Genomic DNA, 18,470 nt, shown 5'->3' with positions numbered 1-18,470 from the left:
GTTGTTGCAGCTGTTGGATATTTTCGATGTGTTTGTCAATAATTTGTTGTTGTAGTTGTGGCTGTAGTTGTGGCTGTAGTTGTGGCTGTAGTTGTGGCTGTAGTTGTGGCTGCAATTGTGGCTGGAGATGTGGCTGCTGTTGTAGCTGTAGTTGTGGCTGCAGTTGCTGTGGTGGTATTTGTAGCAGCGGTTGCATAGTTTGTGTTTGTTGCTGAATTAAAAATTGATGTTGTTGCAATAATTGTTGCAGTTGGTGTGGCGGTTGTTGAGTTACTGTCTGCGCAATCAACTGCGGTGGCTCTGGTTGTAGCCGTAATGGTTGCTGTAATTGTGGTTGTAGGGGTACATGTAGTTGAATTTGTGGTTGCGGCTGTAGCTGTTGTGGTTGCTGTTGAAGCAACTGCTGTTGTTGTTGTTTCAATTCTTCAAGATGTTGTTTCTGCTCACCGAAGCGTTGTAATTGTTGCTTTATGAGATCCCCGATTTGCGAATTTTTCGCAAGTTGTTTATAATTGTCGTCATCATCATCCTCACCACCATTATATTCATCGTAGTTATCATCGTCGTCATCATCATCGTAAAGATAATTATCAGAACTTTTGTCAACATTAACTTCATCATTCACTTCTTTTTCAACAATATTCATTTTGTCATTTTTATTTTTGAAAACAGATTTCAAACCAGATGTAAGCATTGGCGATAATTTCTGTACCTCAACTTCAAAATTTCTCTCAAAATTTGGCTTAAAAATTTTTCCAAAAAACATTTTATTCGTTGTGGTTGTGGCTGTAGTTGTTGCGATTGTTGTGGTTGATTTTGTTGTTGAAACAGTAGTAGCAGCAGCAGCGGTAGTAGTAGAGGTGGTGGTAATGGTCGTATTAATAACACTATTATTGGCAAACTTTTTAAAAAAAATTTCATGTTTAATCAAATTTTTCAGGTTGTCGTTAATGTCGAGCTTGTTAATCATCTTAACGTCATTCAGGTAATCTGTGACATCATCAGTTACATCATCCTTACTAACATCATCATCATTAATAACATCATCATCATTAATAACATCATCATCATTACCATCATCATCATCGTTTACTCCAAAACTTGACGATTCAGTAATAAAACGGTCGGTTAAGTATTTCTTTATTTTAGGCAATTCTTTTTTTTCGTTATAATTATTTTTATAGTTATTATTATCTTTTACAATTATGTAACTTTCACCATAATCGCCATAGTCATAATTATTATTATTATTATTGTTTTTATTATTAATATTATTTCTTTGAAAATCATTCGGAATATTTCCCGGTGCTTTATTATTCTTGGAGTTCAGTTTAGATAGATGTTCTCTGAGTGACATTAACTTATCCAACTGCGATCTATATCTGATCCTTAGTAGGTTCTCTTTGTTTCTCTGGTTCAATCCTTTTAGAAATATTTTTAATCTCGCGTCTGGCTTTCTGTTTTTGATTATCCGTCTATGTTTTTTCCCATTAAAACCGGTAAGTCTGTTAAGGTTGTCGTTACTACTGCTACTACCACTGTTGCTGCTGTCGCTACTACTACTACTACTTGTGTCAATAATACTATTACTATAACTACCACTCCTACCTCTACCGTTACTAGTACTACCACTAACTTTTTTATGATTATTATTATTATCGATAAGAATTTGAAATCTGTTGTTGTTATTGTTATTATTATCATTACTATTTTTGTTGTTGTTGTTGTTATTATTGTTGTTGATGTTGTTGGCGCCGAAACTGTGGTAATCAGCCCTATGCATATTTCTTTTATAAGCATTGTTAGCATCGTGTAACACTCTATCTATATTTCCATTGGCATTCATTTTGAAATCAATGTAGTCGTCATTCGTATTATAACTGCTTGTTTTTGCATTAATATTGTGGCTGTTACTACTGCTGCTGCTGTTATCGCTACCACTACTACTACCGTATTTACTGCTACTACTACTAATACTATCGTCATAGTTAAACTCATTAAAACGGTTTAAAACATCGTTATCAGCATTAACGTTACTATTACTACGACTATTACTACTACCACTACTACCACTGCTGCTGCTGCTGCTACTACCACTGCTGCCACTACTACTAATACTAGCATAGTCGTCAACGAAGATATTATTTTTACTAGGATTGCCGTTTTGAAAATGTTTAGCAGCGCTAATGCTTCTAGCACCAAAGAGGTTACTTAGAATACTGTCTGCATCATTACTACGAGTCTGGATGTTAGTAACTTCGTTATTTATTTTTTCCTCACTATTACCACCATTAAAAAAATTGTTACTAGACCGAATTTTTTTCCAACCTCCCTCATTAAGATAGTTGCCACTGGCTACTATCTGACTCATCTCGTCATTAAGTTTCACGCAGTTATTTACGACTTTTGCAACCTCGATTTGCGACCTGGAGTTAGAAACGTTGATGAAATAGCGCTGCATCTCAATGAGTTTGTTGGCTGCTAGCATGAGCCGCTGCTGCTTCAAAAGAGTTTTTATCAATTTCTGCTGGTTATTCTCTAAGACGTCAATCAGTTTATTTTTGTCGTCTATGACTGATTCTAAAATGGACAGACGACTGTTGGACAGTACGGCGCTTTTTAACCCGGGGCACTTTTGGTGACGTTTTGTTAGGGGCGGAGTTAGGGTACTAATTAGGACGTTTGCCATGTCGATTGGCTGGAACTGTAAAAGGTTTGGTTGCTTCGTTTGTTGTGGACGTTGGGAAAATAATGAAAAAGAGGGTGGTTTTAGGAAGATTGATGTGGTGAAGGAGAATGGTGGCAGCGTGAATAACAATGGCGACAGAGTTGCGCGTGACTGAAGAACTGATTTGTTGGCTGGCCCGTCCACATTTTTTGAAATATTTTTTATCTGTAGTGAATTTTTTATAACTGAAATTAATTTTGGAGGATTGCTGCCTTCGTTTTTGGATTTGCTCTCGGAAAATATTACGTCTTTTTCGTAAATGATTTTCTTTGAACAGTTATTTTTCAACTTCTCTTCTAAAATTTTTTCGTTATTTTTACTTCTCTTTAGCTCGCACTGTAAACCGTTCAACTGAGACTTCAATTTTTCGGTTTTTGTTAGCTGGTCAGCTGTAGACGCGTATAATGTTCGGAGAATGTTTGATTGAATGGTTTGACTGACGTTGTTAACTTGCGCGTTTGCGTTTTTGTCGCTTGGATAGCTATTTTTCATCTGAAAATTATACCTGTCTGTTATGTTTCCACTGCCAGCTGAATGTAAACGATCATTTTTAATTAAATATTTCAATATAAATTATACAAAACAAAGCCACACAAATGTAATTAATCAGTCAAACTAAACTCTAAAGACATGAAAACTTCAATTAACTATTAAATTAATTAACTAATTATTCAATTAATTAAATGTCCGAGTTGAGTGAATTTTACAATTTTAACTAACGATAATTTTTGCTTGATAACGTAAAAGCATACAGGCACTCTTCATTCTCGTAGCGTTGAGAAAGGCAGGCCACAAATTTTGCTAGGGCCGAATGAAGTCTGGATATGCGATTGTTTAGTAATTTCTTTTCCACTTCCAGCTGTCTGTAAACTATTCCACGTTCGTGTTAAAGTTTATTATAAGTTTAAAATTTAAAGTTATATCTAATCAATTAATGTTTAACTGGAATTATTCTTCAGATGATAAAAAATTACATTTAATTTTAATTAACCGTCAAAAGCTTGTTTGTTAATTATTTCACCCTAAATTTAATTAAATCCATGAAGTTCCAAACAATATTTGGTTAATAATACGTAAAAAATGTTTTCTTAATTAATCTATAATTGTCAATTAATCAAGTAATAATAATTAATAAATTAATAATTAAATATTTATTCATTTTAACCTGTAGCGTTTTTTCCCCTTTCAGTTCTTTCACATTCATTGACGTAATTCTGAAACCGATCCGAATCGATACCATCAACGTTTGAAAGGAACGCTTTAAAAACTGTAATTTAGCATTTTATTCTCGATATTTTAATGATATTTTAATATAAATTAATTTATTACAAGAAAAATCGATAGAATTATAAAGTAAAATGAATCGACTTATCTACTTACCCAAAAATGTTAAGATAATTGTGCTCATCGTTTAATTTAAAGTTATTTACAAATAAATAAAAACAAATTTATAAAATATAAATTTAAATCAAAATTCAAAACGAGAAATTAGAAAGCCTATTTTCTCTAAAAAAAAGCAAATTAAACACTGTCTTCCAAAGCAAATACATCATTGACCAGTTAGTGTCATTATTGTTTTTGTTTGCATCTGCTATTTATGACGTCATCATCAACTAATGCTCTTGACAATAATTCGAAAAATTATTTTTCTATGTGAGAGTATTATTATTTTAAAACAACTAATAATACTTGTCGGGTACTAATTTAATTTGTTCGTATGTGCGTGTGTTGTGTGTGTGCATGCATGCGTGCGTGCGTGTGTGTGTGTGTATTTATTGTGTGTATGTATTGTGTTTGTGTGATTAGCATTACGTGTACAAAACAAATCATATATTTCTAAACTTTAAGGTATTGAATGCATATATATATATATATTTATATATATATATATATATATATATATATATAAAATGTAGAATATAAAGCTGTTTTGACCGTAGTGCCTATTAGATGCACTGAATTTAAATGTTAACTTAACACGTGTTTTCATTTCGGTATCATTTATTTTGATTTGTCGTATTTATTTGTGAATTTATGATTATTTTTCAATTAAATTATTGCTTATCGTTGATCATTAATGGATGAACAAGTGAATCTGGTTAATGAATTTTTCGTTAAAGCTATCAATTCTTTACCTAATTTTGAAATAAGTTCTAGTGGTTTGCAGTCAGATAAACATAAAAAGTACCCCAAAGTCAACGGTTGGCTTGATTTTTTATTAACTATTTTAGTATTTGAATTTATTTGCATTGATTTGAGTAAAAAAATTATTTAATTTTCAATTTTTAAACATTTCATTTAAAAATTAAGCTAATTAATTGATAAATTTAAAAACAAAATATCCGATAAAATTATTCGATATATTATTTAAAAGATTATTATGTAATAGTTTTAATTTAGAGTAATTAAAAAATTAATTAAGGTGAAGGAGTGAACTACAAAAAAATTAAAAACCAAATCCTCAACGACTACAATATCATGAAAAGTAAATGATGATCGCTACTACCTTTTGGTCTAATATATATTTCTATTAAATATTTAATTAAATTTTGAATAACATAATACTTTTTTACATTTTTTAAAAAGGTTTCAAGGCAAATTATAATAATTTTATTATTATTTGTTATAATTGCTAATAAATATTGATCAACTATATTTTAAATCTAGAAAAACTCAGTAACGAGTTGAAACAAGAGCTTGAAAAGAGATCAAAGTATTTAAAAAGAGCACTAGACATGCTAACAGCAGACGGTGATGATGATGAATGTGATGATGACCAGAGAAAGTGCAAAAGAACTAAACTGCAACTAGAAGATGATGATGATGGTGACGATGATGACAACGATTATAATGATAGAATGGATGAGCTAGTCGATGATGATGAAGATGATAACGATGATGATGGGAGTAGTACTAATGGTGATGATGACAATGATGATGGTGATAATGTCAGAAGCCCTAGGAATAAAAATGAGGTAGAAAGTGAAGATGATCACAATAATGATGATGATGACGACGATGATGATGATGAGAGCTGCAGCAGTAGCTCAACTGATGATGACCTTAGTGAAAATGGTGATAATGAAGATGGTGAAGAAGTTAATGACGTCAATTTTGATATTGATAGTGATGAGGATGATGATGATGAAGAAGATGACTCACCTGATGATGATGATGTTGATGATGATGACCATAACATGAGTGATAATAAAGATGAATGGGATGATAATAATGATAGTGATGAAAATGATGAAGTTAAAAATAAATCATCTCCCCTCGAGAAAAATACGAGCAAGTCTAAAAATACGAATGCCACCTCCAAGACATCAGCATATCAAAAAACATCGAATAAAAATATGCCTGGTGGAAATTTAAGAGCTTTACTAAGACAAAGAATTGAAAAACTAGAAGGTTATCATCATTTCACTTTCAATCTTTTGCATAAAAAATTTATATTTCTTGTATTTTCTCTCTTAATGTAAAATTATTCATTAAATGTTTTACTAATTTATTGTCTTTTGAATATTCATCAAATCCAGTCGGAGAAATGTCACGTGGTCTCAATAGAGCTCGTTGAGATACTCGTGCTTATTAATTGGAATCATAATTACAGTAATTGTGATTAATTAATTCATTCATTCATTTATTTATAACAACAAAGAGAGAAGAGGGAAGATATTTGACTCAAAAAATGAAGATAAAGAAGATGATGGCAATGATGGGGCAGCAACTGGCAAACAAAGTTCTAGAAAAAACAAGAAAAAACATAAAAAACAAAACCAACAGCAACAAAATTCAGGCAAAAACCAACAGACGACATTAACCACAACAAAAGAAAACCACCAGACAGCAGGAAGCAATGCAAAACAACTGAAACAGCAGCCTCACCAACAGACAATCTCATCAAAAAAATCTGGACCTAGATTCAACCGAGACAACACCATCCTCTACTCAAAATTCGAATTCGACTCTGACTCCAAAAAGAGCAAAAAGAGCAAATCATTTAAAGACATTCCCACTGGCAAGCACTACGACCACATCCTTGCCAAGATATCGAAGCAGAAAGAAAAACTAGAGAAACTCTTAGAAACTGACCCTGCATCGGCCGAAATGTACCGACAGAAACTGGCCTGGAACAAGGCACTAGCCAAATCTGAAGGAATAAAAGTCCGAGATGACGAAAATTTAGTCCAGAGATCCATCAACAAGAAAACTAACCGCAAGGAGACGACTGAAAAAAGATGGAAGGAGAGGAATGAAAAAGTGGAACAAAAAATGGCTGCCAGACAAAAGAAGAGGAGAGAGAATATTAAGAAGAAAGCTAAGAAAAGAATAAAGAGGAAAATTGAAAAGAGAAGAAAAAAGTAGGTAACGAATGTGTTGCAAGCAAAAAAATCATAGCACGCTTCGTGTATAACCTAACCAAACCACGCATACGTAGTGCTGTATGCTACGATACATCACACATCATTACGCACGCTGTACAGACACTTACGCGTTAGCCTTAGTTATTTTATTCCTTTAAGTTAAATGAATAAAATATTTTGCAAGCGTCTTTCAAGTTTCTTGTAATTTGAAATTTTGAGGAATGTTAAATTGCTTATGCAACTTAAAACATTGAACGAAAGCCGAGGGTTTATTGACTGTATAACTTTATTGTGACGTCATGAACACGTAACTGTATACAACATGGAATTAACATATACAAGGTGTGTATTCGATACACATACAACGTATATCATGTGAATAGAATACGTGAATGTATATGTATTAATTAGTGACATGTATATGAATTACGCGTAACTAGAAACCTGCCTTCTTTCTGGTTATAAATAGAGTTTACTTCTTTAAAACAAAGTTATATTCCGGTTTAAATGTATCTATGCGACCACCATTTTTAAGCTTAATTATTATTATTATTATCGAACAAAAAAGATCGATTTTATTGAAATAAAAAAACCTTACCCCAAATATAATTGAAAAATGTTAAAATGAGACGTTATTAAACCCAAGCTGAAATGAATATTGTTTCTCTCTCTTTTTCTCTCTCTACACACACACAAACATACATACCATAGATTCATACGTATTATATATTACAATAATCTTTAACGAAAAATTAACAATTGATATAATAAATAAATTAATGAATAAATGGAAAAATGATCGAGAATAAAGCTGGCCTGATGATGATTGTAATGATGATGACGATGGTGGTGATGATGATAATGACGATAACGATGATGATGACAGAACATGATAAGTCAGTGTAATGACAATGATAAATTAAGATGGTGATGGTGACGACGACGACGAGAATATAGCTGATGGTGGTGATTACATATCATCATAATTCGTATCATCACCATCGTCATCTCTAGGAAGAAAGTCATCCTCATCATCACTTCTTATCTTCTAACGCTTTCAATTTTTTCTCGAGATTTTCGCAATTTGTTTTAATGGCGATCGAGTTCTTTCTGAATTCCTCTTGGACCTTTTTGGCAAAAAAATGAAAAGGTTTAATTTGAAAAATTTTAAGAATGACGACGACGACGACGATGATGGGTGTAGAGTGATGACCCCGACGACAGTGATGATGATAGTGTCAAGGAGAGTGATGTTCAAATTCCCAGTGAAAAAAAGCGATTTAAGATCATTAAAAATATAAAAAAAACAATGAAAACAAGAACAAAGAAAGAAAACAAAGTAAAAAAAAGACTCAACGGTTTTCAAAAGTTCGGAGTGGCCCTTCAGTTGCACGTTGATCTGCTGCTGGGTTACCTCTAGGTGGCCCAAAACTTGCTGGAATTCTAGAGCTGGTTGATTGATTGGTTGGTAAGTTGATTAGTTGGTTGATTGATTGGTTGGTAAGTTGATTAGTTGGTTGATTTATTGGTTGGTAAGTTGATTAGTTGGTTGATTGATTGGTTGGTTGATAAACACACATATACATAACACACACAAAAAAACAAACACACACAAACCTTGCTGGTGTAGTTGTTTAAGAGTTGTCAGTCGATCGACAACAGAGGGAAGAACTATTGACAGCTGGTTCCATTTCAGCATGATGTTGTACAGTTCCGATATCTGAATATGAAAAAGATGACTGCATCAATGATCACATCACACTTCCTTATCATCTTCATCACCATATCGCAATCATACTAATCAATCAATAGATCAATCAACCATCAAACCAATCAACCGGCCAACAAAACAATCATCCCCATCTACATCATCGCTGTAAACATCACGGCAGCGTCAGCCATCACTTCACCTTGTCCATCTTAGCTTTCTGTTCCATGATATCCTTCTTCTCTTCAATCTGATCCAACCTTCGTAGCACAGCACCCGCCTTCGACTCCACGTCCATCCAGTTTTGGCACTCCAGTGACTTGCTCTTCGAGACGAGATTTGATATTATATCCTGTCCAATCACATTAAGGGGTGGTAGATATTTTATATCCAATCATTATTGGTTCAATATTACATGATATTGTATCCAATTTGTGGTGGTGTAATGGTTAAAGATGCTTGTTTTTATGCCGCACTGATCAGGTTTGAATGCAAAGTCACCCTAAGCAACCAAATGCAAAAAGTATATTACGAAGATTTCATGTGTATTCACCTTTGAATGTTATAATCAGAAAGATTGATGATGACGTTTTAAAATGATAACATTGGAGTAATGTTATAACAGAATTTCTAAGCTTGGTGGCAATGGTGATCGTTCATTCATTCGTTCTTTAATCATTTTTATTATCATCACATTACGTCGTAATGACGTCATCATTATTGCCTTACCAGGATGCAGTTGTTGGCGGCTTCATACATAAGCGGAGGCTGTGTGGTAGGTATTTGAGGAAAAACTTTTCATCCCAATAAGAATCGTCGTTGTCGTCATCAGCATCGTCATCATTTTTTACTAGCATCATATCATCGTCATCATCATTATTATGAATAATGTTTGGAAGTTTTTGCCACAGCCAAACATCTTTTACAACATCATCGACATGATTATCATTTTCATCACCACCATAATTAACATCATCGTCGTCATCCTTACCGGAATGCATGGAACAGATCCAACAACTTTATTAAGACGTGATATTCTTTCTTCCAGGAGTGCCAACTGTTCAATCAATCAATTCATCAATCAATCAATCAATTCATCAATCAATTTATCAATCAATCCATCAATCAACCAACCCTCTTCATGTTTTCCATCTTCTGATCAGAAGGATTGACAACCATGTGATAACTCAATTGTTTGCTACTTGCAGATGACGATGTTGATGATGGCGAAGATGATGATGCCCTTGGTCCTTTTACTGATGTGAATTTGTCAATTTCATTTAACAGTTTCCTGAAATGAATAAATTAATAAAAGAATTAATTTATTAATTAATGAATTAATTAATTGATCAATTAAAATATGAATCAAAGATTGGTGAATAAATACTACTTTGCCAAATATCAACTAACAAGTCAACAAACAATTCAATTGCACACTTAATAAACCAATCAGCCAACTAACTCAAACAAAAAGCCCATAATCTCAACTAACCAATCAGCAAGCCATATCTCAACCAACTAACTTCTGAGTACTTCCTTGAGGGTCGGTCAAGTTCACTTTGAAAGCTTCAAGCTTTTGCTGATCAATAACTTTTTTCAGCACGTCCAACTGTTTAAATAAGTCCTTACCCGACAACATTTCAAATGTTTGCTCATCCAACTTTTCTGCCTCTTTGTTCTTGCTGAGGTCTTCTTGAAGACTGTTCACCTCTATCCAGAGTTTTTGGAGTTTTTCATTTAGTGTTTCATTTTTTTCATTTTTTGTATCTTTACTCTAGAAGTGAAAAACAGTTTTCTTTATTTTAATTAAAATTAATATTAAATTAATGGATTATATTCATTAATATATATTTTAACTAATTAAATTTATTAATTTTTTATACTTTATAACTTGAATTATAAAAATGTTTAAAAAATAATTTAATTTGATATTTACTAACAAGTTCATATTCTGGCAACTGACCAAATGGGTTCTAGAAAAAAATGATAACGAAAAAGATGTTTTTCAAATTTCATAAATTACCATTCATACAATATTTTCATAATTTAATTTTGAGTTAATACAAAGTATTCTCTAATAAATTATAATTTATTGACTAATAAAATAAATAAAAAAATAAAAAATAAAAAAAACCACACATACAACAGTTCCATCATTAGCAATCTGTTGATCAGACTCTGGCAGAGGGTTTGTCTCGTAGACATCCTACAAAAGAAAAATTGTCAACAAATAAGATTAGTAATTAGATCACTAATTGAATTATACTTAAAATATAATTTCAATTAAAAATTAACTTCACATAAAAACATAATGTTTTTATTATCACTCGGGTTAAAATACTTCAGCAGTTTTTTAAAAAGTGTGCAAAAACGCAACAAAAAATAAAAAATTATAAATGAAATATTTAAAATAATTATTAACAATTCCAGATCTTCCAGGTTTCGCCATCTTTTAAGATGGTTTTTTTAATTTTCGCGATTGTCTGATAAACAGTAAAATATGGGTCGGGTTGAATTGCCTGGATTGTTGGCTTATTGGCTTATATATGAAATAGCATGGGTTTTAACCAACAAGTTATTATGTTAAAAAATGTAGTAATTGAGTTGAATTATGTATTTCAAAATGAGATTTGTAAATTTGAATATGAAAATTGATTTTTGTCCTGTGATATACAGTGGCTTACTGAAGCCATAGGTTGTCTGACTAGGATTGAACTATAAACATTCTTTTTGCATATTCGGAGTGTTGTAAAGTATTTAGAGTATTTAAATACTACGGAATTAATTCAATGTTAAATACTCAATTAGTATTTTAATGCCCACTCTAATATTTGAAAAGTATTTAAATTACTTAATAAAATAGATGTATTTAGACAGCGTTTAAAATTATTAAATAGTGACATTATCAATCGTATTAAGCCAACAATCTAAGAAATTCAGCCCTGAAATTTTTAAAATTTACTTTTTATTTATTATTTAATAATTATTTATTTAAATAAACTCAAAAAATTTCAAAATTATTTATTTTTCAAAATGTAGTATACTGAATATATTTCTTAACAAGATATCAAAAACATAGATTATTAAACTTCATTGAGAATGTTAGCAGTTCGTTTGTTTCTATGACGGCCATCTTGTTGCTTTTAATACATTGTCCTGATTTTTATTTTAATTAATCGTTGTTGCTGAAATTAAATCAAAATTAGTGTTTTAATAAATCTCGTTTTGTTAAGTCAGTCGCATTATGTACTTTTAAGAAGTTCAATTTTAAATTATTGAAGTATGGAGGAGACAAAAGTAATTTATCATATTGATGACCAGGAGACACCTTACTTGATTAAAATCCCTAAACTGTCGGACACCATAACTCTGCTTGACCTGAAAAATGCTCTCAACAAATTCAACTACAAATATTTTTTTAAGTCTATGGATGATGATTTCGGGTAAGTGTATTGTATAGCTATTATATATCTTATAGTTAAATTTTGTTTCTTTTATTGTGGGTTGTTTCCGTCTTATGGTGGTGAAACTTGGGTGTTGAGGAGAGAGGAAGAAAGTGTACTGCAGAGGGCTGAAAGAGCTATGGTGAGGATGATGTGTGGGGTTAAAGTGAAGGATAGGAGGAGTAGTACAGAGCTGATGTCGATGATGGGACTGAATGAGGACATTGTGACATTGATAAGGAGATTGAGATTGCGGTGGTATGGACATGTGTTGAGAAGGGATGAAAGGGTCGGGATTAGGCGAGCGTTGGAGTTCGAGGTTGAAGGAGTGGTAGGAAGGGGTCGTCCGCGATTGGGATGGAGAGAGCAGGTGGAGAAGGACAGGGTGAAAGCGGAGTTGCGTGATACTGAGGCGAGTGACAGATGTGGATGGCGTCGAGGGGTATTTCGGTTTCATCATAGATAGCCAAACGGCAACCCCCGATCTCTGGGAAAATGTCGTCTAAACGTGTGTTGTTGTTGTTATTGTGGGTTGGTTAGTTTTATTTTTAAGTATTTCCTTACTCTACAAAATTTTTTAAAGTTAGACTAGGAGAGATGTGAACATTCACACTTGTTTGCTCCTCAGCCTTTTTATTTAACATTTTTTATTTTTAAATTTTTGTAATTTTAGAATTCAAAATAAACATTTTTTTTTAAATTTTCTTTCAGAATTGTCAAAGAAGAAATCATTGATGACAAATCAAAACTGCCTAGCTTCAATGGTCGAATTATTACATGGGTCTGCTGTCAATAATTCTGTTTTCATATTATTTATCTAAGATATTGAAGCAATATGTTTAAATTAATCTTTAATTTTAATTCATTCAAAGTACCAAAAATTATAGGCAAATAATTTTTTACAAATATTGTATATGTATATACATGCATAAGTTTTCCTTGGCTTCAAGTAGTGGTAATTCATTGCCACGTGCATGAACGTGCACATCTACATATCTATACATTAGTAAATTATATATTTAATGAAGGAATTATTAACATTTAATGACAAATTTGAATAATTCAGTTGGTAACATCAGAGTGTAGTACCTCAGACACACAGTCCCAATGTGCTGAAGGGACGATCTGCTCGATTGGCCACAACAATACTAAGAAGAACTCGCAGGATAGTTTGTAAGTTGTCAGTCACTCTGTTGTTGTTTGGGCTGTTGTTAATTCTTGTGTGTGGGTGTGTGTTTGTGTTAATATTTATTATTATGGTTGTTGTGGTTTTGCTGGACAATTTTGTTTAATTGTCATCACGATGAACGTGTACATGCATATAAATATTGCTACACGCACACACAAACACACATACAAACACACACACACTAATATTCCACAGAAACAAACTGAAACAAGAATCAAAACAATCATCTTCCACAAAAAACTCCTCCCCATCCTCTTCGAATGCTGCCATCAGTCGAAACTCTCCGAACCTCACAAACGCCAACATCAACAAGCTACAATCCTTACTGATTAACAACGCTAACAGCAACAACAACAGCAACATTAATATTCGTCCATTGGCACAGCAACAACATCAGCCTACAGCTGGCACCTGTTCTATTTTTAGCAGTGATCTTGACGCTACGAGTTTCGTCGATTCAGACGATGACACTAATACGAGGCTTGTTGCTATTTATTGCTGTTGAGTAATTATTGTTGTTATTGCTATTTATTGCTGAGTCGGTAAATTTTGATGTTGTTGTTGTTGTGGTTGTTACTGGCAGTGATATTTTAATAATGTGGCGTTGTGGTGTGTTTGTTGCTGAAGTTGTTGATGTTGTTTCAACTAGGTACTCGACGAGTACCCACACCACCAATCATTCGTCCCGTGTCCATGGTCAGAAGAAAAAGAAGAGGAAACACAAGTTGCCTGTCCTCAGTCAGGTAGATTGGATGGATGGATGAGTGAATTATTGGATGAATTAATGAATTAATTAGATGAATGGACAAGAATGAATGAGTGAATTATTGGATGAGTGGAAATTTGATTGTTTCTTTGATTGATTGATTGATTGATGGATGGATGGAAACATTCAATTATGATGGAGATGAATGTTTCATGTAATTTTTTTCATTGATCAACATTGATTCATGATTCATTTACCCATTCATTCATTCATTCATTCATTCATTCGTTCATGCAGGCTTCTTCATTCAGTAGCATCACAGATTCTACTATGTCCTTAAATATTGTCACCATCACACTTAATATGGGTAAGTTCATGTTTGTTATTATTATTATTATTATTAGGAGTAGTGGTAGTAGTAGTAGTAGTAGTGGTAGTAGTAGTAGTGTAGTGGTAGAGGTGGTAGTAGTAGTAGTAGTAGTAGCGGTGTTGGAAGTGGTTGTAGTAGTATAGTAACAATAATATTATTGTTATGGTTGTTACTGTTGAAAGTTTCCTGTGTGTTGTGCTTTTGTTTTTCTTTAGTCCATTCCCATGAAATTTATTGCTCCTTTCTGTGTTCTTTCATAAATTCTGGAGTAGTAGTAGTAGTAGTGGTAGTAGTAATAATAGTAATGATTTTTGCCTTTATTATTGTTTGATTGTTATTATTGTTATTAATACACAGTTCATTTGAATGTGCACACATACACATATCATCACATACATTGCATGTGGTGTGATATGTGAAGATCTCTATACATTTGAATTCAATCACTGCAACAGCATGATCAGACCAGGCGCCTTAACCATTACACTATCTGGCTGTCCAGAAAAATTATATTGTTGTCTTTTACCGTTATTTTACTCAGAGACAGCCAGTTTCCTTGGCATCAGCATCGTCGGTCAGAGTACTAGGGGTGGTGATGGCGGGATTTATGTGGGCTCCATCATGAAGGGGTTAGCCGGTTTGGTTGGCTGGTTGATTGATAAACTTAATGCTATTGATTGCATTTTTGAATGTTAATCATCATTTCAGTGATCATCATTGTCTTAATATCACCGTCATCACCTCATTTATCTTCGTAATCATCACCATCTTAACCATCACCATCATCATCAAAACCACCAGGGGAGCGGTGGCCCAAGACGGTCGGATAGAGCCGGGGGACATGATCCTGGAGGTCAACGGGATCAGTTTTGAGAACATGAGCAACGACGACGCCGTTCGAACCCTCAGAGAGGCAGTACAGAGGCCAGGGTTTGTTTCTTTCTCACGGCGGCTCACACACACACACACACACGCCCACAAATTCTCACACACAATACACAAATGCAGCCCCATAACTTTAGTGGTCGCAAAATGTTGGGACCCGTCACCTCGAGGCTACTTCACCATTCCTCGACAAGAACCCATCCGACCCATTGATCCTTCTGCCTGGATCATGCACTCGGAGGCCTGCATGGGAAGCATGTGGGATCCCAGACCCGCTGTTGGCGAACCCTCGCTGGGGCCTAGCGGTGCTGCCATGGGGCCCGTGATGTTGGGGAGGGATAATATGACATCTGCTACGTCCTCCGTTGTCAGTTCAGTTCCGCCTAACGATTGTACGTTCCGGGTTTTTCCGGTTTATCAATTTTAATTCTCATCATCAGTAGCATCATTGCTTATAAATTGCTTAGCAATGCTTAATTACATCATCATCTTTACCATCATTGGGGATGTCTGTGTCATAACTTAGCATCATGTCTATTGCGTGCTGTCATCATTATTATCATAAGTGTCATCGTAACAACAGCATCATCACTTCCTCATCATCAACATCACCATTATATTATCATCTTAATTACCACCTCCATCAACGTCATCATCAGTTGTGATAAGAGCTGCCCACTCATCGGCCACATCTAGTTCATCCCACAGCTCAAAAAGTTTGTTAATTTATCTTTGTCATTTGTTCTATGGCCTTTGATCTATGCTATTTTACTGATTCTTGATTCTTTTTCTTTTATTATCTTAATTTGATATATTTTAATGTCATAATTATTATGTATCTAGGTTACGCCGACCTAAATTTGACAAAAAATGCCGATATGTCACTGGTGGTTCGTGCCATGGCTCAGCCAGATTCAGGTGAATAAGTGATTGTATGCGGTTAATTTTATAAGATCTGAGTGTGTGTGTTGTGTGTGTGTGTGTGTGTGTGCGCGCGTGTAGGCGTGTGTGGATTGGTTTGTGGAAGTAGTTTGTCGTTTGAAGGAATGGTTTTTTTTGATGGTGCAATCATTCATGTTGGCTAACTTTTTCCAATAAGACATTTCATATTCAATTAACTGTTAATCTATATTAATGATTGATTGATTGGCCGAATGATTAACTGATTGATTAATTGATTGATTAACTGATTGATTAACTGACTGATTGATTGGCAACAGGGTTGGATGTAAGAGATAGAATGTGGCTCAAGATTCCTATTCCCCATTCATTCATTGGTCAGTTTTATTATTGTTTGATTGACCGATCCATCATTCTTTCATTCATCTATCCATTGCTTTATTATTTCTTTCATTTATTTATTTATTCATTCATCTCAAGATCGGCGATGGTGAATTGATGAATGGCTATGGATCATGATATATGTGATAGCAATGTTTTTCATGACAGGTTCAGAATTGGTCGACTGGTTGTATTCACATGTGGAAGGATTTGTTGATAGAAGAGATGCCAGGAGGTGTGTTTTTGTTGTTGTTGTTGATGTAGATTTGGATGTTGTTGCAGTTGTTGCTGATATTTGTAGTTGCTTTTGACGTTGTTAGAGTTCTTATGTTCTTATTTTGTATAATATACAGAATGTCACAAAAAGTTTTTTATTTGGCTGAGACAAGATTAATATAAAAAATACTGAATAATCACCAGTGTGAGCTCATACACGCACGCACATACATTTTCACGCATACATACATGTATACAGTCACACACACACACACACACACACACAGGTACGCTTGCAACTTATTGAAGTATGGTTTCATACAACATACTGTCAACAAGATAAGCTTTTCTGAGCAGTGCTACTACGTTTTTGGTTCTAATGTTATTCAAGGTTGGCTATGCTTCTGGTTTGTACAAACAGACATAAACATACATACGTACAAACACACATGCATACATGCATACATATGTACATACGCTCACAGACTTGGCCTCAATGTCTCTAGCAGACGATATCGACTCGGTATCATCGGTCGGCATCCAACAACAGCAACATCAACAACACAGGGACACAATAGGCCCCCTTCCACCGCCCCCCTCTTGGTCCATTCCCCCGTCCTTCCCTCCAAGACCGACCTACCCCCTAACGCCAAACATCTATCCAACGCCACTGAACAGCATAGTGAATTCTAACAGCAACAACAACAATAACAGCAACATTATCGCGAGCGGTGGTGCAGCTGGAAACAACTCGGCAATGATGATGAACATGATGATGGCTGGTGGAGGTGGGGCCATGCCCACCCCATACAACTACATCAATGACGGGGCCAGCTACATCAGCATGCCCGGTTACAACGGGGCCGAAAGTGTCATCAGTTCGGGTTCGTTGTTGTTGTTGTTGATGCGAGTGCGTGGATAAGTGAGTGAGTGAATGAATGAATGAATGACCGAATGAATGAATGATTGAGTAAAAGAGTATGTACATATCCGACAGTTAAAAGAGACAGAACGTGCGCCTGTATCGTCACACACACCTACAAGCAAATTCGAAAACTGTGGGACAATCCAGACAAGCCCCATCACCACCATCATCACTCTGGGGGGGCAAAGGTAACCCCTTCTCACATGACGTCACCGATGGTGGCCCGTCAGCAGGCAGGAGCCGTCGTTAATAGTGGTAGCAAGTTTAATGCTGACATTGAGCAGAGTACCAGCAGTGAAACAGGTTGGCTGTTTTGTCATTGATTGATTGATTGAAAGATTGATTTAAAGATTGATTGATTGATAGATTGATAAATGGAGTGGGTGGCCAACACGTGCACGCACACACACGCACGCACACACACACAACAGAGAGTGAAGGTTCAGTGAGCAGCCAATCAAAGAACAGCAAGGATCGTAGCAAGCAGACGACGTCGTCATCCACAAAGACGGCCGGGTGCGATTCGGGGTTGGGCAGCGTGGGTGTCGGGGGGGCGTTCGGAGAGAGGAGCCTGCCGCCCCTACCAACGTGTGTTGCCGGCGATTGCGACACGACTGACGGGGGTGTGGCCAAACCTTACATTAGGATCAAC

At 34.7% G+C, this 18,470-nt stretch overlaps 4 protein-coding genes across 4 annotated transcripts in view; 2 read left to right on the top strand and 2 right to left on the bottom strand.

The window, feature by feature from the left end:
- The window catches only part of HELRODRAFT_174588 (hypothetical protein), a gene marked incomplete at both ends in the record, with an annotated part of 7,014 nt that extends 2,878 nt beyond the window's left edge, over positions 1–4,136 (bottom strand). The window contains 6 exons of the mRNA XM_009022036.1: positions 598–786; positions 1,213–1,824; positions 2,329–3,258; positions 3,449–3,598; positions 3,894–3,995; positions 4,109–4,136. Coding sequence (XP_009020284.1) covers positions 598–786; positions 1,213–1,824; positions 2,329–3,258; positions 3,449–3,598; positions 3,894–3,995; positions 4,109–4,136 — 2,011 coding nt within the window. The remainder of the gene's footprint in view (positions 1–597; positions 787–1,212; positions 1,825–2,328; positions 3,259–3,448; positions 3,599–3,893; positions 3,996–4,108) is intronic.
- Positions 4,137–5,925: 1,789 nt separating this feature from the next.
- Positions 5,926–7,096, top strand: HELRODRAFT_174587 (hypothetical protein; the record flags this gene model as incomplete). Its single annotated transcript, XM_009022035.1, has 2 exons — positions 5,926–6,139; positions 6,390–7,096. The coding sequence occupies 2 exons, from the start codon at positions 5,926–5,928 to the stop codon at positions 7,094–7,096; spliced, it is 921 nt and encodes a 306-aa protein (XP_009020283.1).
- A 267-nt stretch (positions 7,097–7,363) lies between these two features.
- HELRODRAFT_192214 (hypothetical protein) lies at positions 7,364–11,296 on the bottom strand. The gene is made up of 11 exons (XM_009022034.1): positions 11,226–11,296; positions 10,947–11,009; positions 10,744–10,776; positions 10,327–10,577; positions 9,938–10,094; positions 9,795–9,860; positions 9,533–9,571; positions 9,006–9,155; positions 8,713–8,815; positions 8,453–8,544; positions 7,364–8,222 (listed from the first exon to the last, which is right to left on the bottom strand). The coding sequence occupies exons 1-11, from the start codon at positions 11,250–11,252 to the stop codon at positions 8,130–8,132; spliced, it is 1,074 nt and encodes a 357-aa protein (XP_009020282.1). The 5' UTR covers positions 11,253–11,296; the 3' UTR covers positions 7,364–8,129.
- Positions 11,297–14,159: 2,863 nt separating this feature from the next.
- HELRODRAFT_112621 (hypothetical protein) lies at positions 14,160–17,586 on the top strand (the record flags this gene model as incomplete). Its single annotated transcript, XM_009022033.1, has 10 exons — positions 14,160–14,178; positions 14,439–14,508; positions 15,053–15,140; positions 15,313–15,441; positions 15,520–15,788; positions 16,056–16,112; positions 16,240–16,314; positions 16,617–16,673; positions 16,846–16,912; positions 17,181–17,586. The coding sequence occupies exons 2-10, from the start codon at positions 14,472–14,474 to the stop codon at positions 17,584–17,586; spliced, it is 1,185 nt and encodes a 394-aa protein (XP_009020281.1). The 5' UTR covers positions 14,160–14,178; positions 14,439–14,471.
- Between the last annotated feature and the right edge of the window lie 884 nt (positions 17,587–18,470).

This window comes from Helobdella robusta (genome assembly GCF_000326865.2).
Source record: "Helobdella robusta unplaced genomic scaffold HELROscaffold_30, whole genome shotgun sequence".
Classification (NCBI taxonomy): Eukaryota; Metazoa; Annelida; class Clitellata; order Rhynchobdellida; family Glossiphoniidae; genus Helobdella; species Helobdella robusta.
Note: the sequence above shows the minus strand (reverse complement) of the source record. Positions and strands in the feature narration are given on the sequence as shown.

Coding starts and splice junctions, on each gene's coding strand:
- HELRODRAFT_192214 (XM_009022034.1), bottom strand. CDS start 11,252: ATGGCGAAACCTGGAAGATCTGGAATT. Junction 9,861..9,937: donor AGATGGAAAACATGAAGAGG/GTTGGTTGATTG, acceptor TTGATTGAACAG/TTGGCACTCCTGGAAGAAAG. Junction 8,223..8,452: donor ACTCCGAACTTTTGAAAACC/GTTGAGTCTTTT, acceptor TTTGCCAAAAAG/GTCCAAGAGGAATTCAGAAA.